Source organism: Aotus nancymaae, unplaced genomic scaffold, assembly GCF_030222135.1.
Source record: "Aotus nancymaae isolate 86718 unplaced genomic scaffold, 86718_ANA_hifiasm-v0.15.2.pri h1tg000062l, whole genome shotgun sequence".
NCBI lineage: Eukaryota > Metazoa > Chordata > Mammalia > Primates > Aotidae > Aotus > Aotus nancymaae.
In genome coordinates, this window is record NW_026988476.1 from 9598224 (window position 1) to 9620166 (window position 21943).

The 21943-nt window shown below is 36.7% G+C and overlaps 1 protein-coding gene across 11 annotated transcripts in view; it reads left to right on the plus strand.

Annotated features, from left to right (window-relative positions):
* Positions 1–21943, plus strand: part of MIA2 (MIA SH3 domain ER export factor 2) — a 104344-nt gene that overhangs the window by 71856 nt on the left and 10545 nt on the right. For 7 of the 11 annotated variants that reach the window (XM_064365812.1, XM_064365813.1, XM_064365820.1 and 4 more), the window contains 4 exons: positions 2177–2244; positions 3479–3561; positions 5195–5323; positions 11059–11217. In XM_064365812.1, the coding sequence (XP_064221882.1) occupies positions 2177–2244; positions 3479–3561; positions 5195–5323; positions 11059–11217 (439 nt within the window). The remainder of the gene's footprint in view (positions 1–2176; positions 2245–3478; positions 3562–5194; positions 5324–11058; positions 11218–21943) is intronic. The other 4 variants (XM_064365814.1, XM_064365815.1, XM_064365822.1 and 1 more) reach the window with 1 other exon arrangement.

The window sequence follows — 21943 nt, forward strand, 5'->3', positions numbered from 1 at the left end:
TCATAAGATATGCTGCTCATTTAAATTAGATGAAAATAAAGATAGTATTCTAAAAAATCAGTTTCTTTTAATTTTGGAAATAGTGAAATGATATTCTTTGTGAACTAAACACTTTGTTCCAACACAGTTATTCCAAAAATCTTATTTTTCCTTCTCTGCTTTCAGCACATTGCTTCTTTGAAAGGAGTTTATACTCTCTGGGGAAGGTGATATAATGTTCATGGATTGATTGTTTCAGGGCACTGGATTGCCACTAATTAGTTTTGGATAAGCTACTTAAAATTCTTTGGTCCTATTTCCTCATTTGTGTAATGATGGGATTAGATTAAGTGATCTTCAAAGCCCCTTCTACTTGTAAAAGTCCTAAAATTCTGTTACCTGATTCTCAGTATTGAATTACTGGGTACACATTAAGAAAAGCGTCATCATGATAAATAGTGTATCTGTGCTCCAGAGGAACTAACTGTGTGAGGAAGCGATAAGGATGCAGATTTTGACCAATTGTAAGAAAGACACTCTAACGTATAGGACTGTTGTAATAGCTGGCCTTTGGAGTACTTGTCACTAGGAGTCCTCAACAGTAGGCAGTTTGCACAGTGGGTGAATACATGGAGTCTGGAATTAGGCTGTCTTGGCTGGTGTCCTGGCTTCATCACCTATCATCAGTTTTCTTATCTGTAAGACAGATATATCAATAGTACCGATTTCATAGGGCGATTGTGGTGATTAAATTCATGTAAGGTGATATCCAAGTGCCTGACACATGGCATACATTTAGTGAATGTTAACTGTTGTTTTTATTATTGTTATATTGAAGCTTGGTAGATGTTTCTTAGACATGTTGGAGTGGCGATTCCAGCCTAGGGTAAGGGATTAGGTATGTTGAATGTCTAGGTCCTCCTCAGTTCTAAGATTCTGTGTGCTTTGGTACTGAGGGTTCAAACGAAAATTTGTTACTGAATTAAGCTGGGCTTGGAGATAAATTTACTTAACCACTCCTTACCACTTGTAAAATACTTAGATATAGATTATTCTTTAAAGATGGAGAGGTCCGCACACAGTCTCAGGGTAGGATCATAATCAGGCTGTTTCTGGAAGGGCAGCAGGAACATCTTACAGATCTTACAGAGACACTGACTTGTAAAGATCAGAATAAAAACCACAAACAACAATGTCCAAGAAGGGAATATGCTGAGGCCCAGAGGTAACAATTCCACATTCCTCCCTCACCCCTGCATATTTAGTGAAATCTCCTAAGGTAGATAAAGGTTATCTTAGACAACATGGATGGAGACTACAGATTGGAGTTGGATATACAGATCTGGGACAGCCAGATGATACCTAGGAAATAACTATCCTCACGTGCTCTAGAGCACAGGGGCAGGCAGGAAAACCCACGGAACCACAGGCTAAATAATTATATATCAGGAAGGTCGCCTGGGAGAAGCTCCACAGATAAGGTATGTTTTTAGCTGAATTGGGATTGGTAGAAGGAATGAAAGTGACACTGAGCAGTAGCTTGTCATGCGCTCCAGAGCTGAGCTACCCACAGGAGCAGACTGGGGTCTGGGCAGAAGACAGTTAATAGGAGAGGCTAATATTAGTTTCTGAAAAGTCATGTGGTAACAGAGTTTAACTTGTTATTCAGGGAAAAAGTGTTCATTTCAAGGAACTAATCACCCAATTGGAACCTAGACTGACTGAGTTTAGAGTCCACGAGACTCTGAATGTTTGACCTTGGGGTGGATGGGGACAAGAACATGGCTCAAACTATCAGCTTTAGAGAAGGTAGGGGGATAATAAAGTCTCAACTATAATAACAAAAAGATAGGATGTTTATTAAAATCTCTTGTGTTCTAGGCACCGTACTTAAAGGCCTTTTACATACATTACTTGTTCATTCTACTCAGTAACTCTTTAAAATAGGTATTATAATCCCAGATTTATAGATGAGGAAACAGCCTAAGGTCGTGTGACTAGAGGTAAGAGTAGATATTGAAATTCTGATCTTTCAGAGTCTAAGTCTTACACTTTTTCTTACTTAAGTGATGATAATTTGTATGCCATTGTTGTGATATTTGTTTTTTTTAAATTAATGAATATTTACAATGACATATTTCTGCTTATTTTTAAAGTTTATATAAATGTATTTTTAAAATACGTTATTTTCTTCAAGTTGGCAGCTCGAACTGCTGAAAGAAACCTCAATGATTTAAGGAAAGAAAATGCTCACAACAGACAAAAGTAAGTATCTTAGTGGGAACACTTTAAATTAGTTATTATTCTTACCGTTATTTCATTAATTAGGTAATACTTTTATAAGGTTAATAAGAAAACTTGCAGTGAATCCAGCATATCTCATGAAGTATCTTTTAGTTTTACTAGGAATGACTAGGTTTTTGTTGTTGTTTGTTTGTTGAAGTACTTGTCTTAGGTCACTGAAGTGTCACTTGGGGGATACTGTTCAAAGATTCTTCTGTAAAAAGTATAACTAAAAAGTTTTTTAAACCAGTGTAGTTGGAGGCAGGTAAAAATGATTGGAAAGAGAAAGGATGAATCTCTTTGCCGTAGTAATGCCCAGAATATCAACATCTTTTAATGCATAAGTAGATAGGATAATATTCATTAATTTCTCTAATTTCCTGGTTTTGTAGTATTGGGTGACATTGATTTACAATAATAAAATGAAAGGTAGAATAAATGTCCACAGTGTACAATACCAGGGAAGAATAAATGCTTTTCTATGAAGATGGTAACAGTTTTCTTAGAGTGTTATAATTTCTTGCCAAAATGTACTATTAACATTATCCAATATTAGTTTTTAGTTCTCTTGCCTGTCTTTTCTAGTTGCAGAAATTAAAATCAAATTATTAAGTATTTTATTTCAGATCTGATGATTAAGAACTAGAAATCAAGAACTAGATTCTTTTAAAATATCACATTTGTAGGATAAAAAGTTTACGAGTAAGATAGTAGGACAAATTAATGGGATTTCCAGTGTTATAACTGGAATCATATGAATCACATTACAATGGAAAGCATACATGACTCAGAGCCAGGACCTGTGTCTTAATCCTGGCACTTTCATTGTGAATAAATCATTTAAACTCCTAGCCTCAGTTTCCTTAGTTGTAAAATGACAAACTTGAACTAGTTGACCTTGGAGGATTCTTGTATTTCAAAAATTTGGTTTTGTGATATAGTACTCATGGTAGTCTAGTTTTGAAGAAGAAACAAAACAATTCTAAGACTCCACAAAACATCACTATCCCTAGGGCAGCAAGTAACTGGTTACTCCAGTTAATAAGCAGTGGGAGATAAAGGTGTTTTGGTCAGAATAATTTTAGAGGATCTGTTTATTCTGTGCAGATATTAAAAGATAGTGAAGAGTAGCTTGTACTTGGTAGTGGCATTTTTCTTGAAATGTGGGTGCTTCTCTTGGATGAGTAACTTAGAGATGTTTGTTCTTTATTTGCAGATTAACTGAAACAGAGTTTAAATTTGAACTTTTAGAAAAAGATCCTTATGCACTTGATGTTCCAAATACAGCATTTGGCAGAGGTAGTCTTTTTTTTTTAACCCCTCTTTTAAAATACATATTTTACATATATATATAGCACATATAGTTTCTATTAGTGTAAGTTAACCCTGTTATTTATATAAATATTTTAGATTTTGGAACCAAGGTTCTAGTCTAAGCTCTCTCAGAGCCTCCCAAGTTTCCAGGTTTTGTTTCCTGAGCAATAATGAAAATCATTGTTGCTTTCATTGCTCAGTAGGATTTTGTAAAATGATATATATTTAGTACCTTGAGCTCCTTGAAAAGCCAGGTGCTTGGCATATACTAAGGTACTCATTAACAATTTTCCGGGAGATTGAATGAATAAGGAGTGCTTACATGGAATAGCATTGTGACTGTTTACCTATTAACTATACTTTGAAATTTGCTTGCTTAATAATTAAAAATAGTTTTTAATTATTTAAAAGTATTAATTTAAAAGGTGGGAAAACCTCAATCTGAGTTTTGATTGCTTTAATTACCTTCAAGGGAGGACCAATTTTTTGTAAGACATATTTAACATTTCTGTCTGTTGTTAAGTTAGGGTCTGCAATACTCTCAAACTTTTGCAAACAGTTTAAATTTTTTCATAACAATTTTGGTTGAATTGGAATTAAGCTTCTGAGGTAGTGAAAATAAATCTATATATAGGTAGAATCCCATTTTAATAATCTTTGGAAAGTTATAAAATATCACTTTTGAGAGTAAAATTTCATTAAAATGAGAGTCTGTTTCTACATTAAAAAAATATGAGATTATTAAGAATTTTAGGTAGTAACAAAGTTTGGTTTGGGGTGAAGTATACAGAAGGATAGTTGTTTGAATCCAACACAGAAGTTTCAGGGAGGGTAAATAATGCTTTGATCTCTTCTTGTAGCTGGTTTGAATACCAGCTACACCAATGTTTTAAATTTAACATGTTTTAAAAATGTTATTTTGTTGTTTTTTTAGTTTGTTTGTATTTTGTTTTTGATTATTGACCTTGGAAACAAAACCATTATTTAAGAGTGGTGAAGTTTGTAAAGTGGTAGGTGTCTTGGCTATATAGATCATAGATAAAGTGATTTATTTAATAAATTAGTATTTGTAAACTGACTTTTTACTGGCAATGAATCAAAAGTAATTTGTGGTCTAGCTTCAGAGTGTTTTATGCATTTTTCTCCTTTTCATAATCTGAGTGTTATTCAAACAATTCATGGCTCAATACAGCCTATCTGGTCCTGATTTAAACTGAGTACTTCTGTGTTGCAGTTCTCACCAGCTGAAATGTCTGGATGTTTTTACTCCTAGTGAAAACAAAAAATCAAACTGTATGCTCCCCATATCCTCCTGTAACTCTAAAACATATCTCCAATATCCTTTACTTAATATAAATGATTATTTAAGTGTATTAATTCCCGATAGGTTGATGTTTTTATTGGTTAAAGTGTCTATTTGGTAGACAAATATTGAAAACACCAGGCTCCGTATTTAATTCTGTTCTATATTAGCAAAATCAAAGGATATGTTCAGGACATGGAATAAACTTAAATTGGCAATACGATGACCTGATGGTAATTATTGAAATGGGATTCTAACTCTATAGTGTAGCTAAGTGAAACTATGAATTTAAATATGCTGTTTTAATTATTCCAGAGCATTCCCCATATGGTCCCTCACCATTGGGTCGGCCTTCATCTGAAACGAGAGCTTTTCTCTCTCCTCCAACTTTGTTGGAGGGTCCACTCAGACTCTCACCTTTGCTTCCAGGGGGAGGAGGAAGAGGTATATTGTTTAAACATCTTTATTACTCTAGATTTCTTCCTTACTTTATATTTTCCTTTCACTGTACCTTAAAAATGATCTGTAAACATTTGGAAAATATAGGCATTCCTTGCACTTATTGGAAATAACTTTTATTTGGAAAAGGAGCTCTATGACATCTAATTTTAATATATTTTTCTCTTAGAAACAGTGCTATATTAGATTACATTTTGATCAAGGATTTGATATGTATCTTTTTAAACCATATTTTTGACTTCTTAAAAACAATATATTACACGATGTAATATAAAATTTTATAAGACTACATAAAATACAATAACAGTATAAACTAGCATAAAATTACATATATATACATATATAATATATATGTGTATATATAAAAAATATATATATGTGTGTATATATATGTATTTTTTGAGACGGAGTTTTTACTCTTGTTGCCCAGGCTGGAGTGCAGTGGTGCAAGTTCGGCTCACTGCAACCTCCACCTCCCAGGTTCAAACAATTCTCCTGCTTAAGTCTCCCCAGTAGTTGGGATTACAGGAACATGCCACCACGTCTGGCTAATTTTTTTTGTATTTTTAGTAGAAATAGGTTTTGCTACCTTGGCTGACCAGGCTGGTCTCTTAACTCCTGACCTCAGGTGATCCACCCTCCTCTGCATTCCAAAGTGCTGGGACTACAGGTGTGAGCCACTATAAAATTATATTTTGATGAAACATTAAAATTTGGAATTAAAAAAAATTTACATTAGTATCATGAGCTTTTTATTGCAGAAAATCAGAAAGTGAAAGAATCTTTTTATAGACTCAAGGAAATCAGTAGTGTTCTTCTTGTAGGCAGATTTTTGATGGGAACCTCTACTGTGGTCTAAATCATTTGTTAATACATTGTGAAACCAGCCAGGATTGTCTGTTGTCAACACCTTATGTGTTCTTGAGAATTTCTGTAGCTACCTCAGGCCTAAGCATTAGCTATTCTGCATTTATCTCATCAACATTACCTGGTCTTATAAACGGCCCTAGTACCTTTGAAAACTCCTGTGTACCTGGAGTTTTCCTTTTTTGATCTCCCACCATACTTACTTTGTCAAGTTGTTTTAAAGTTTTCCGTTAATCTGTGGTGAAATTCAGAGATATAGAGCCCTATTTATTCCAAAATCAAAAGTCTTACAGTTTCCATTCCAAGTCTGCGTTTTATTAGAGCTGATTACCTTCTTCACCAGTGAAACATTTTCACTCTTTTTATCAGTGATTTTAACAGATTGAATTTGAGATAGGAACATAAAGTAATAAATCTAAATAAAAACAACAAATTAAATCCAACAAATCAAAATTCATAAACTTAGTTGGCTATTACTCATCTAAATAGTATCTCAGGAAGTCTCTGTACTTGTTAGTTGAAGTTGCCATTATTCCAAATACTTTTGGAACTCTTCCTTTGAAATTGCTTTCAGAGAATATGAGAAAAATCAACTTTCTACTCTATGGTCATGAGATATTCTCCCTTTGCCCATATATTGTTTGTATCCTCTTTCTCCAGCCTCATTTTGCTACACTTAGAACTGTTCTTGTCTACCTCCCAGTCGCCCCTGTAGATTGGGCCACAGCCTGGGGTCCCTTCAGAGCCTTTGCTTGTGTTGCTTTTGAACTGGAGGCTCGTAGGGAAAAGGACTACCCTATAGACTGATACTTAAAGGGAGGCTTTGCATTAAGCACTTTAGGAAAGGGACTGATTTTGACATGTCTGCTGCAAGCTTAGGACTTAGTTCCCTAAGTCCATCCTCACCCCCCTATTTTTTACCTTGACTCACACCAAGAAAAGCATTTTATAGTATGTCATATTGCACACCAACATAAATGTAATTGAAACCTGCTACATATAATAGTACTTACCATACAGTTTTGTTGTTTTCTATTCGGTTTAATCTTGTTTCATTAATTAGCATTATTTTTAAAATTTCACACATCACAAATGAGTAGGAGCTAGCTGTCTGAAAAAAACAGTGCCCTAGAAATAAGGGCATGATTGGCTAAACTGCAAATATGAATCACTGGAAATCGAATTACATAAGTCAAGGATTGCTTGTAGTCAATTGAATATTTGAAATGATTAAAATTTACCTTTGATTTCTCCTCTTCTATCTCCTCTCCTATTGAATTTAAAGATACAATGTGTTTAGATTATCTGCAAGGGTGTTTTACTATTTGTTTAAAAAGCTACAGAAGTTCCAGGTAAGTTGTCATTGGTTCTGACAGAGTTGATTTGAACTAAAAGTTTCTTTGATCCACCAAAGGAGGATGGAGAGTACCCATTGTTTTCCTTACTTTTACTATCTTTTTATTTGAAGTTTGGATGAGTGATACATTTGAATAATATTAAGTATAAATACAACAATTTCTTTTTAGAGCACATTGTATGTAACTTTTGGTTTGAATAGAAAACTTTAATCAGTAGTATTTTCAGGTTTGTAATTTTCACTGGGTAGTCAGTTGGCCTATAGCTCTGATCTTCTGGAAGTAAGCAATCAGGAGGGAAAGCTTTGAATGTCTCCTTTAAATCTCTGTGCTTCATTCCAGATGAACTCAGCCTGACTGACGCTTGCACATTTTCTGTTTTCCCAGCCTTCTTCTTCTAATGAGCTAATTATTAGGATGAGAAGCTAGAAGGAAAGATTTGGGGAATTTAATAGAATGTATACCCATAAGGAAAAATGGTAGTTTACTTCCTGATTTAAAAACCAGTTGATCTGATTCTACTAAAGGGAGTAGATGGAAAATTTGTTTTAAAGATTACTATATATTAAACATGAATGCTTATGCTGATTTGTACAAGTTACCAAGAGAAGTTAAAATTAATTTTGGTTTCTTCTCTTAAAGGAAGTGCTGAAATGGAGTAAGCATTTTAGTTAGACTTCTTCTTTTTTTGAGACGGAGTCTTGCTCCGTCACCAGGCTGGAGTGCAGTGGCACAATCTCGGCTCATTGCAACCTCTGCCTCCTGGGTTCAAGCGATTCTTCCCCCTCAGCCTCCCGAGTAGCTGGGACCACAGGTGCATGCCACCATGCCCAGCTAATTTTTGTATTTTTAGTAGAGACAGGGTTTCACCATGTTGGCTAGGATGGTCTCGATCTCTTGACCTCATGATTTGCCCACCTCAGCCTCCCAAAGTGCTGGGATTACAGGCCTGAGCCACCGTGTCCAGCCTAGACTTCTTTTTTATTATTTACTTATTCTTGAGATAGTCTCACTCTGTCGCCCAGGCGACATCTCTGCTCATTGCAACCCCCTACTTCCTGGGTTCTAGCGATTCCTGTGCCTCAGCTTTCCGAGTAGCTGGGATTATAGGCACGTACCACTACACCTGGTTGATTTTTGTATTTTCAGTAGCGATGGGTTTCACCATGTTGGCTAGGCTGGTTTTGAACTCTTGACTTACGGTGATCCGCCCACCTCGGCCTCTGAAAGTGCTGGGATTACAGCCATGAGCCACTGCGCTGGGCCATTTTAGTTAGCCTTTTTTGTTTTTTTTGAGATGGAGTCTCTCAGTGTCACCCAGGCTGTAGTGCAGTGGTGCGATCTCGGCACACTGCAGTCTCTGCCTCCTGGGTTCAAGCAGTTCTCCTGCTTCAGCCTCCTGAGTAGCTGGGACTACAGGTGTGCGCCACCATGCCCAGCCAACTTTTTTGTGTTTTTAGTAGAGATGGGGTTTCACCATGTTGGCCAGGATGGTCTCGACCTCCTGACCTCATGATCCACCTGCCTTGGCCTCCCAAAGTGCTGGGATTATAGGCATGATCCACCGTGCCTGGGCCTTAGACTTTTATTGAAAAAAAAAAAATTGTTTTCTGGGTGCAGTGGCTTACACCTATAATCCCAGTAATATGGGAGGCTGAGGTGATGGGATTACTTGAGCCCGGGAGTTCGAGACCAGCCTGGATAACATGGCAAAACCCTGTATCTACAGAAAATACAACAATTAGCAAAGTGTGGTTACACATGCCTGTTGTCCCAGCTGCTTGTAAGGCTGAGCTGGGAGGATTGCTTGAGTCCAGGAGATGGAGGTTGCAGTAAGCTGAGAATCGCACCTCTGCACTCAAGTCTGGGAAACAGTGAGACCCTGCCTTGCTGTTCTTGAGAATAAGCTTTTGTTTCCTGGACAATATAATTTTGAGAAGACCCATTTTCCCCCTCAATGACAGATAAATGAGGTATTAATGTATATTATGAATGTTAAAACATTTTTTATATTTGTCTTTTCCATTTTAATTGAATATGGGTTTTTTTTTTTTTTTTTTTTTTTGAGATAGAGTCTCACTCTGTCACCCAGGCTGGATGGAGTGCAGTGGCACGATCTCGGTTCACTGCAGCCTCCTCCTCCTGAGTTCAAGTGATTATCCTGCCTCAGCCTCCCTAGTAGATGGGTTATAGGCACCTGCCACCACACCTGGCTAATTTTTGTACTTTTAGTAGAGACAGGGTTTCACCATGTTGGCCAGGCTGGTCTCGAACTCCTGATCTCGGGTGATCTGCCCTCCTCAACCTCTCAAAGTGCTGTGATTACAGGCGTGAGCCACTGTGCCTGGCCCTCAATATGGGTTTTAAATTAAGGTACTATCTTTTCTGTGGTCATAAGAAGGGGACTTTAAAATTACTTACCCCTTTATAAATGTAAACATACCAGCTTTTCTTATCCAAATGAATGTTAGCTCATTTAAAGTGATTATTTCAACAGTGTTGGTTTTTTTTTGAAACTATTGTTTTAGACTTGTCTTCAGAACTTATGAATTCTCTTTTGAATGTGAATTTGATATTTAGAAATTACTGAAAGCCATATAGAGCCAATTTATCTGTTGTATATAATGTTTTAAATCAGGCTAGTTAAAATCATTTTTGGGCAGAAGTGTTTCTTATCTTCTCATTGACTCTTAACACTACTTGTTGAATTTGGGCAGAACTGGAGAGTCATGTTTTAATATTGAGGTGCAATTTTTTGCATAGTGCTATTTATTTATTTATTTTTAAAATATGGAGTCTTGCTCTGTTGCCAGGCTGGAGTGCAGTGGTGTGATCTTGGCTCACTGCAACCTCTGCCTTCCGGGTTCAGGCGATTCTCCTGCCTCAGCGTCCCGAGTAGCTGGGAATACAGGTGTGTGCCACCACACCTAGCTAATTTTTGTATTTTTAGTAGAGACGGGGATTCATCAAGTTGGCCAGAATGGTCTCGATCTCTTGGCCTCGTGATCTGCCTGCCTCGGCCTCCCAAAGTGCTGGGATTACAGGTGTGAGCCACCAGGCCCGGCCTGCATGGCTCTTAAGTTAATCTGAGTGCATTTCCAAAAGAGTTTTTCTGAAAAATACTTTAAATAGTAGGAAAATTACTGAAATAGATATATAACTGCTAAGATGACTGTTTTAAAGAAATCATGCTCATTTGGATTATTGTAATATTAGTTTAAGCAAGAAAATCATCTATTTTTAAAAATCATAGTATTTTATATTCATTTATTTTAATATATTTATTTTATATATTTTTAATTTAATCATTTATTATAATCACTTTATAATTACCCTGCTACATCTGGCATAGGAATCATGATAGTAATTTACTTTCTACACCCTTACTTTTCAGATTTCGTAATTATAATTTATGATTTAACCACTGATTTTATATGTAAAACAAGTATATAAGACTTTTTAAGATGAAACAAATTTGTATTTTTTTTCTTTAATTAGGCTCAAGAGGCCCAGGGAATCCTTTGGACCATCAGATTACCAATGAAAGAGGAGAATCAAGCTGTGATAGGTTAACTGATCCTCATAGGGCTCCTTCTGACACTGGGTCCCTGTCACCTCCATGGGAACAGGACCGTAGGCTGATGTTTCCTCCACCAGGTATGTAAGGCAATAGTTATTATTTCTTTTTGAAAGACAGCCGGGATGTGAAACACACAGGAATGAAAGAAGAGAGGGGTATATATGTGCTGTCTCTCAAGAAAAACCATGGTACATTTTTAGAACAATGATAAATAATCTAAACAGAATGAATCTAAATTGAATGATTTGAGAATGATTTAATTGTTAAGAAAGCTGTTTTTCTCCCTAAATGGAATGTTTTTATTGTTTTTGTTGCTTATAGAGATAATGCATGTTTATTTTAGAAAATCCAAACAAAAAAAAAAAAAAAAAGAAAATCCAAACAACACAGAAATGTGTAAAGAAGTGAAAAATCCCTTTTGTCACCTCAGCATGTCCTTCCTAGAATTTAGTTGTAGGTATATATCTTTTAGAGTTTTTAAAATATATATTTATACACTTAGCTATTCAAATTCTTTAATCACTCTGTGCAGTTGTACCATTCACTCTCTTTTGTAATTGTCTTTTTCACTGAGCATTTTATCTTACCAAAATAAATATATTTACCAGAAGAGTCACAGCAGAATATTTTGAAATACGATAATAACTGCTGTTTTAATAACTGCAGCACCTACATTAGGTATTTCTCCTAATGCTATCTTTCCCCTTTGCCTCCTGCCTCCCAACAGGCCCTGGTATGTGATGTTCCCCTCCCTGTGCCCATGTTCTTACCATTCAACTCCCAACTTGTGAGTTAGAACATGCGGTGTTTGATTTTCTGTTATTGTGTTAGTTTGCTGAGAATGATGGTTCCCAGCTTCATCCATGTCCCTGAAAAGGACATGAACTCATCCTTTTTTATGGCTACATAGTATTCCATGGTATATATGTGCCACATTTTCTTTATCCAGTCTAACATTGGTGGGCATTTGGGTTGGTTCCATGTCTTTGCTATTGTGAATAGTGCCATAATAAACATATGTGTGTGTGTGTCTTTATAATAGAATGATTTATAATCCTTTGGGTATTTACCCAGTAATGGGATTGCTGGGTCAAATGGTATTTCTATTTCTAGATCCTTGAGGAAGCGCCACACTGTCTTTCACAATGGTTGAACTAATTTACACTCCCACCAACAGTGTAATAGTGTTCCTATTTCTCCACATCCTCTCCAGCATCTGTAGTTTCCTGACTTTTTAATAATTGCCATTCTAACTGCTGTGAGGTGGTATCTCATTGTGGTTTTTATTTGCATTTCTCTAATGACCAGTGATGATGAGCATTTTTTCATATGTTTGTTCGCTGCATAAATGTCTTCTTTTGAAAAGTGTCCGTTCATAGCCTTTGCCCATTTTTCGATGGTGTCGTTTGTTTGTTTCTTGTAAATTTGTTTAAGTTCCTTGTAGATTCTGGATATTAACCCTTTGTCAGATAGATAGATTGCAAAAGGTTTCTCTCCCGTTTTGTAGGTTACCAGTTCACTCCAATGATAGTTTCTTTTGCCGTGCAGAAGCTCTTTAATTTAATTAGATCCCATTTGTCAATTTTGGCTTTTGTTGCAATTGCTTTTGGTGTTTTAGTCATGAAGTCTTTGCCCATACCTATGTCCTGAATGGTATTACCTAGGTTTTCTTCTAGTGTTTTTATGGTTTTAGGTCTTACATTTAAATCTTTAATCCATCTGGAGTTAATTTTTGTATAAAGTGTAAGGAATGGGTCCAGTTTCAGTTTTCTGCATGTGGCTAGCCAGTTTTCCAAACACCATTTATTAAACAGGGAATCCTTTCCCCATTGCTTGTTTTTGTCAGGTTTGTCAAAGATCAGATGATTGTAGATTTGTGGCGTTATTTCTGAGGCCTCTGTTCTGTTCTATTGGTCTGTATATCTGTTTGGGTACCAGTACCATGCTATTTTTGTCACTGTAGCATTGTAGTGTAGTTTGAAGTCAGGTAGTGTGATACTTCCAGCTTTGTTCTTTTTGCTAAGGATTGTCTTGGCTATTTGGGCTCTTTTTTGGTTCCATATGAAACTTAAAGTTGTTTTTTCTAATTCTGTGAAGAAAGTTAATGGTAGCTTGATGGGGATAGCAATGAATCTTTAAATTACTTTGGGCAGTATAGCTATTTTCACAATATTGATTCTTCCTATCCATGAGCATGGAATGTTTTTCCATTTGTTTGTGTCCTCTCTTATTTCCTTTAGCAGTGGTTTGTAGTTCTTGTTGAAGAGGTTCTTCACATCCTTTGCAAGTTGTATTCCTAGGTTTTTTTTTTCTCTTTGTAGCCATTGTGAATGGGAGTTCATTCACGATTTGGCTCCCTGTTTGTCTATTATTGGTGTATAGGAATGTTTGTGATTTTTGCACATTGATTTTGTATCCTGAGACTTTGCTGAAATTGCTTATCAGCTTAAGGAGTTTTTGGACTGAGATGATGGGGTTTGCTAAATATACAATCATGTAATCTGCAAACAGAGGTAATTTGACTTCCTCTCTTTCTATTCGAATCCCCTTTATTTCTTTCTCTTGCCTGATTGCCCTGACCAGAACTTCCAATCCTATGTTGAATACGAGTGATGAGAGAAGGCATCCTTGTCTTGTGCCAGTTTTCAAAGGTAATGCTTCTAGTTTTTGCCTGTTCAGTATGATATTGGCTGTGGGTTTGTCATAAATAGCTCTTGTTATTTTGAGATATGTTCCATCAATACCTAGTTTATTGAATGTTTTTAGCATGAATGGGTGTTGAATTTTGTCAAAGGCTGTTTTGCATCTATGGAGATAATCATACGGTTTTTGTCCTTGGTTCTGTTTATGTGATGGATTATGTTTATTGATTTGCATATGTCAAACCAGCCTTGCATCCCAGGGATGAAGCCACCTTGATTGTGGTAGCTAAGCTTTTTAATGTGCTGCCAGATTCAGTTTACTAGTATTTTATTGAGGATTTTTGCATTGATGCTCATTAGGGATATTGGCCTGAAATTTTCTTTTTTGTTGTGTCTCTGCCAGGTTTTGGAATCGGATGATGCTGGCCTCACGAAATGAGTTAGGGAAGAGTCCCTGTTTTTATATTATTTGGAATAGTTTCACAAGGAATGGTACCAGCTCCTCTTTGTACCTGTGGTAGAATTCGGCTGTGAAACCCTCTGGTCCTGGGCTTTTTTTGGTTGGTAGGCTGTTAGTTACTGCCTCAGTTTCAGAACTTGTTATTGGTCTATTCAGGGACTGTTAGAATTTCTGTTCTTTTGCATTTGCTGAGGAGTGTTTTACTTTTAATTATGTGGTCGGTTTTAGAATAAGTGCTGTGTGGTTCTGAGAAGAATGTGTATTCTGTCGATTTGAGGTAGAGAGTTCTGTAGATGTCTTTTAGGTCCACTTGGTCCAGAGCTGAGTTCAAGTCCTGAATATCCTTGTTAATTTTCTGTCTCATTGATCTGTCTAATACTGACAATGGAGTGTTAAAGTCCCTCACTGTTATTGTATGGGGAGTTTAAGTCTCTTTGTAGGTCTTTAAGAACTTGCTTTATGAATCTGGGTGCTCCTTATTGGGTGCATATATATTTGGAATAGTTAGCTCTTCTTGTTGCATTGATCCCATTGCCATTATGTAATGTGTGGATTTATTTACCTTTGCCCTTTGCTGTCGGTGACCTTCAGATGGAGTTTTGCATGGTCATCCTTTTTGTTGATGTTGATGCTATTGCTTCATGTTTGTTAGTTTTCTTCTAACAGGCCCCTCTTCTGCAGGTCCGCAGGAGTTTGCTAGGGGAGAATTTTAAGCCAGTGGATCTTAGCTTGCTGGGCTCTGTGGGGATGGGATCTGCTGAGCAAGACCACTTGGCTCCCTGGCCTCAGCCCTCTTTTCAGGGGAGTGAATGGTTCTGTCTTTCTGTTGTTCCAGGCGCCCTTGGGGTATGGAAGAAAAAAACAACCTCCTGCAGCTAGCTCAATGTCTGCCCAAACAACCACCTAGGTTTTTGCTTGAAACCCTGGGTCCTTGTCCTGTAGCCACTCGAGGGGATCTCCTGGTCTGTGGGTTGCAAAGACTGTGGGAAAAGCATGGTACATGGGCCGGATAGCACCATCCTGCTCATCACAGTCCCTCATGGCTTCCCTTGGCTAGGGGAGGGAGTTTCCCAACCCTTTTCACTTCCTTGGTGAGGTGATGCCCCACCCTGCTTCTACTCATCCTCTGTGGGCTGCACCCATTGTCTAACGAGTCCCAATAAGATTAACCAGGTACCTGAGTTGGAAATGTAGAAATCACCCGCCTTCTGCATTGGGTCTCACTGGGAGCTGCAGACTGAAGCTATTCCTATTTGGCCATCTTGCCTGGGAATCAACAATTTCTTTTGATCTATCTTCAGGTTTACTGAGTCTTTGCTTTTCCATCTCCATTCTACTATTAAGCTTATCTAGTTAAAGTTTTATTTTAGATATATTTTTAGGTCTAAAATTACCATTTGGTTCCTTTTTTATAGTTTTGATTTCTCTGCTGAGTTTTTAAAAAAATCTTTTTATTCATTATAAGCATTTTTTAAACCATTGAGTATATTAGTTTTATAATAACTGCTCTAAAGTCTTGCCTGATAATTCTAACATCCGGGTCATCTTAAGGTTGGCCTCTTGTGATTATATTTTCCCTTAAAGATGGGTCACATTCTCCTCTTTCTTGATGAGTTTGTTTTGGATCCTAGACATTGTGGCAATTCTGGATTCTATTCTGTTCCTCTAAGAGTATTATTGGTCTTGTTTTAGAAGACCATTTACTTGAATAGGCTTAAACTGCAGACTTTTTCTCTTCTGTGGTGGGCAACAACTCAAATACCGGTTCAGTTTTTTTTGCCTTAGCTGAAAACTGCTTAAATTTGCTTTTTATGTGTGTGGTTCAGGGGGTCAGCCATAGACTTGGGCAGAGATTATACCCAGAATTTTGGGCTCTACCTTTTTGGCTTTCTCTTTTCTAGGATATCCCAATCCCATTGCCTCGGGTTCTGCTCTGTGCACTTGTTCTTCAGGCAAGAAAGTTTTATTGAGTTTTGACTGCTGTGTGCTGCAACTCACTGTGGTCTTCCTTCAGGCTACAACATTAAAGTGGAAAGTGCACCCCCTACCTAGTTGCTATTCCTTTCTTCTTCCAAACTCCCACTTCTTTTCTAAGTCTTCCTGCTTTTGTTCATGCTTAAGGGCTTCAGGCAATTTTTTTTTTTTTTGTATATTATCTGGAGTTTATAGTTATTTGTAGGAGAGTCAGTCTGATTTTACTCACCTTACTAGAAATGGAACCTGGTCTCCATACTTTTAAAAAATTTGTGAGCTTCTAAATTGATATCTTCATGGAAGAGATATGTGTCCATTCTACAGAGTATCTCTAAATAATGAACTTGGTCCATTTGGTTGGACAGAGGGCCAACCTGTGTCAACTGTAATCTCAATGTCATAGACAAGGGTACTTCTGAAGACACAGTAAAGGAATTTTCAGTATTGTTCTAAAATTTATGATGAGTGAGTAGGGCTAAATGACTTCTGAGACACTAGCATAAATTATAAATGCATTTCTCGGTTAGATTCATTCCTACTTAAAGTTACAAAAATATTCTATGTTTGCTCTTAAAAGAGGAAATAACATATACATATTTTTGGAGATGGAGTTTTGCTCTTGTCGCCCAGCCTGGAGTGCAATGGCGCGACCTCGGCTCACTGCAACCTCCGCCTCCTGGGTTCAAGTGATTGTCCTGCCTCAGCCTCCTGAGTAGCTGGGAATACAGGCGTGCGCCACCATACCCAGCTAATTTTTTGTATTTTTGTGGACATGGGGTTTCACCATGTTGGCCAGGCTGGTCTTGAACTCCTGACCTCAGGTGATCCACCTGCCCCGGCCTCCCAAAGTGCTAGGATTACTGGTGTGAACCACTGTACCCGGCCTAGGCTTTTTAAATCTTTATCATTGCTGTTACTTTTTTGTGTAACCTTGGGCAATAAATTTTACCTGTCACTATTTTCTCTCCTTCAAAATATGGTCTTCTGGCTGAGTATAGTGAGTCATGCCTGGAATCCTAGCACTTTGGGAGGATGAGGTGGAAGGATTGCTTGAGGCCAAGAGTTCTAGAGCAGGCTGGCCAAAATAGTGAGATTCTGCCCCCCGCAACCACACACACACACACACAAAAAAAAAAACAACCAAAGAAAATATTGACTTCTGTACAACAGGGATGGTGATGTTCTAAAGTAATCTGCCTCCCTTTTATGTAAGGTTTACTTATTGGGACTCATAAGGAGTCCTCACTAATAATTGTCTTTAATATTTTTCTTAAATTTTAAAATATTTTAGTTTAAAAAACTTATGTTAAAAAATAATATGATAACTAAAATAAGTTTCTGAAAAATATGGATTCTGCAGTTGAGATTATCTGTCATTTAGTCTGTTAGGGATACTTTGTAAAACGTGTATATTTTCTTAACATATTACTACTTGGAAGAAAAGTTTCAGATTTCCATTGACTTAAGATGAGTTAGCAGAAATAAATAGTTCCATAATTACAAAGAATCATTTATTTTTGTACTGTTAAATACTTTGAAAAGGGAGAAAACTTTTCTTAGCTTATATAGTCAGAAAAAAACTGCTGTAACTTACCTTTTTTCTCATGTACCCTATTCCAGACATTCTTTAAAAAATATTTTAATGTTAACTTTTATTTGAGATTCACAGGGTACACATGTAGGTTACATGGGTATATTGTGTGATGCTGAGGTTCGGGTATGACTGAACTCATCACCCAGGAAGTGAGCATAGTACCCACAATTTTTCAGCCCTTGCCTCCCTTCCTCTTTCCTCCTTCTACTCTGGTAGTCCCTAGTGTCTGTTGTTACCATCTTTATGTCCATGTGTACCCAGTGTTTAGTTGTCACTTATAAGTGAGAATTGGTTTTCTGTTTTTGCATTAATTCACTTAGGATAATGGCTTCCGGCTGCATCCATGTTGTTGCAAAGGACATGATTTCATTCTTTCTTATGTCTGTGTAGTATTCTATGGTGTATATGTACTGTATTTTCTTTATCCAGTCCACTGTTGGTTGATTTCATGTCTTTGATATTGTGAATAGTGCTGTGATAAACATAGGAGTGCTCGTGCCTTTTTTGTAGAATGACTTAGTTTCTTTAGGATATATACCTAGTAATGGGATTGCTGGGTCAAATGGTAGTTCTGTTTTAATTTCTTTGAGGAATGTTAAAACTGATTTCCACAGTGGCCTAACAATTTATATTCCCACCAACAGTGTAAAAGCATTCCATTTTCTCTGCAACTTTGCCAATGTCTATTATTTAGACTTTTTAATAGTAGCCATTCTGACTAGTGGTAAGGTGGAATCTCACTGTGGTTTTGATACAGACATTCTTATTACTTAGAGGTTTTATTAGCAAGTATACACTTAGTTTCTTCAAGTAATCAACATTTTATTTTCATTATTTTCAATAGCAGACTCAACCTTATAAACTAAGAAGGATTTTAAAACTTATTTTTAAGTTTTCTTTTAAAACTCTATGTGAAATATAAATGGTTATTAAAGGTTAGTACACAAATTTGGCTACCTTATTAGGATAGAGCTAATTCTGCTGAAGCACAATATGTATACAAAATTTTATACAGTGTTGAATAGTCTGCAATGTATCTATTCATCTAACATTCTTATATGTGTTTTTAATTAGTTTGCATGTTTAGAACAAGACTGGCTTAGGTGAAAAAGCATTTGGACTGGAAATCAAGAAATTTGCTTTCTGGTCTTCACTTTTTTATCCTTTAGTGTGATTTTAAAAAATTTATTAAAGATTTTTTTTAGAGACAGTGTCTCACTTTGTCACCCAGCTGGATTGCTATGGCGTGGTCATAACTTACTGTAGCCTTGAACTCCTGGACTCAAGCAATCCTCCCCTCTCAGCCTCCCAAGTAACTGAGACTGTAGGCATATGCCACAATGCCTGGGTAATTTTTATTTTGTTTTAGGAGACAGGGTCTCGCTATGTTACCCAGGCTGGTCTCAAACTCCTAACCTCAAGGAGTCCTCCCGCTTCAATCTCCTAAATAGCAGGGGACTACAGGCATGGGCTGTCATGCCTGGCTTTTAGTGTGATTTTTAAAACTTGTTTTATTTCTTTATGCCTTATATGATATATAGTGACATAACCATATACAGTCTATGAGAAACTCATTCAAATATAATATATAAGTAGGTGGAAAGTAAAAGGATAGAAAAGATACACTGTACAAACATTAATCAAAAGAAAATGGGGTCAAGAAGATACAGCAAATCTTAAATGTGCATATGCCAAACAGCAGCTACAAAGTATGGGCAACAAAAAATGATAGCACTGAGAGGAAAAAAGACAAATCTAGCTATAATTGGAGACTTCAACATCCCTCTCTCAGCAATTGATGGAACAACTGAAGAGAAAATGTATCAAATATATAGAAGAACTGAACATTGCCATCAGCCAACAAGACCTAATTGACATTTATGGAACAAGTTACCCAACAGCAGCAGAATACACATGCTTTTCAAGTAGCAGTGGAACATTTTACAAGATAGATTATATCCTGGGCCATAACGTAAAACAAACCTCAACACATTTAAAAGGAGTGAAATAATACAGAGTATGTTCTTTGGTCACAATGCAATCAAACTATAAATAATGAACTATTGATACCTGCAACAATTTGGAAGTATCTCAATGGTTGAGTAAAGAAAACCAGCCTCATAAGTGTACATACTGTATTATTCTGTGTATATAGCATTCTTTTTTTTTGAGATAGAGTCTTGCTCTGTCACCCAGGCTGAAGTGCTGTGGTGTGATCTTGGCTCACTGCAACCTCTGACCCCCAGGTTCAAACTATTCTCCTGCCTCAGCCTCCCAAGTAGCTGGGACTACAGGTGCATGCCACCATGCTTGGCTACTTTTTGCATTTTTGATAGAGACAGGGTTTTGCCATGTTAGCCAGGCTGGTCTCGCACTTCTGACTCAAGTGAGCCACCCGCTTCAGCCTCCCAAAGTGCTGGGATTGTAGGTGTGAGCTGCCGTACCTGGCCATATATAACATTCTTGAAATAACAATATAGAAATGGAAAACAGATTGGTGAATGTAAGAGTTTGTGATAGTAGTGGGGGTGGGGGGATGGGTATGACTATAAAGGGGTGGCATGAGGGAGATGTTTTTGGTGGTACAATAATTCTGTATCTTGAGACTGATAGTGATTATACAGATCTACACATGCAGTAAAATGTCATAGAACTGTACACATGAGTTGTACCAATATCAATTTTCTGGTTGTTACAATACACTTTAGTTATGAAAGATGTAAACGTTGAGTAAAGGGTGTGCAAGATCTCTCTGTAGTATTTTTGCAGATTTCTGTGACTCTTTTAAAAATGTAAAAATCCTCACTGTATATCATACATATACAGAAAAGTATAAGTATTAAGCATATAATGTTTTTCACAATTTGAGCACAGTGATATAACTAGCAGATAAAGGGATAGTTTTCGGTTTGGTTTTTCATCTTATAAGTTTAACTGGAAATCTTATTTATGATTTTAGCAGAAAAAAATGTTCTTGAATAATATAAGTAAGTTGATAATATTCACATATCATATAGTAATCAGAATTAAAATTTTAACAGAAATATGTCCTGGGAATAACCAGTTCATTATAAATTCTTTATAAATACTAACCTGCAACAAAAATTTATTAATGTGATTTACCTTGCTCAGCACTTCAGTCCATAAGAAAAAACACAAAAGTGTTTTCATATTTAGAATGCAAATATTATAGATTAAAGAGACCTGGTAAGAAAGTAGTTTAAATTGTTCATATAATTCTTTTGCCAGGGTTAACTGTATAACAAAGTTGATTCTCATAAAAACTCTCAAGTTGTATGTATTGGCTTGTTTTGTCTTCACTTTTAGATATTAAAGTGAGGTATCATCATTTATTAAGTAGATAATGTCACTGTCCTGTAGATAAGCAGTCCCTAACCTTTTTGGCACAAGGGACTGGTTTCATGGAACGTAATTTTTCCATGGTGGTTGCGGGGATGAAAGTGTTCACTTCAGATCATCAGGCATTAGTTATATTCTCATAAGGAATGTGCAAGCTAGATCCCTCGCGTGTGCAGTTCACAGTAGAATTTGCACTCGTGTGAGAATAGAATGCCTCAACTGATCTGACAGGAGGCAGAGCTTGCCCCACACACCTCTTGCTGGTAATGCTCGTTTGCTCCACACACCTCCTGCTGTCAGGCCAGTTCCTAACAGGCCACGGAGAGGTACTAGCCCGCAGCCCAGGGGTTAGGGATCCCTGCTGCAGATGACTACATTCATTCATTCATTCATTCGTTCATTCGTTCATTTCCCTGTCTTATGGTGCTGCTAGATAAGTACTTCTAACTGTAGCTCAGGTTGGGGGATATAGTTTGAAAATTGTTGCCATAGATTTAAATAGAAAGATACAGTAGGTTAGCAGCTTTCCCAAGGAGAAGGAGTTAAAATGTTAACTCTATATTTTTAGTTCTAAATATATTTTTATGATCTATATGCTATAGTTTGCTTCGTTTTTACAAGAATTTCTACTGAACATCTTATTCGAGATGTTGGAATAAAAAGGAATAAATTATTAAAAAGGTGTGGTTATGTAATTCAGTGATGAGTTAATATAATGAAATGAATGTAATACTGAAACAGATCTTTTACTACAACAGCTTGGTCCAATAAAA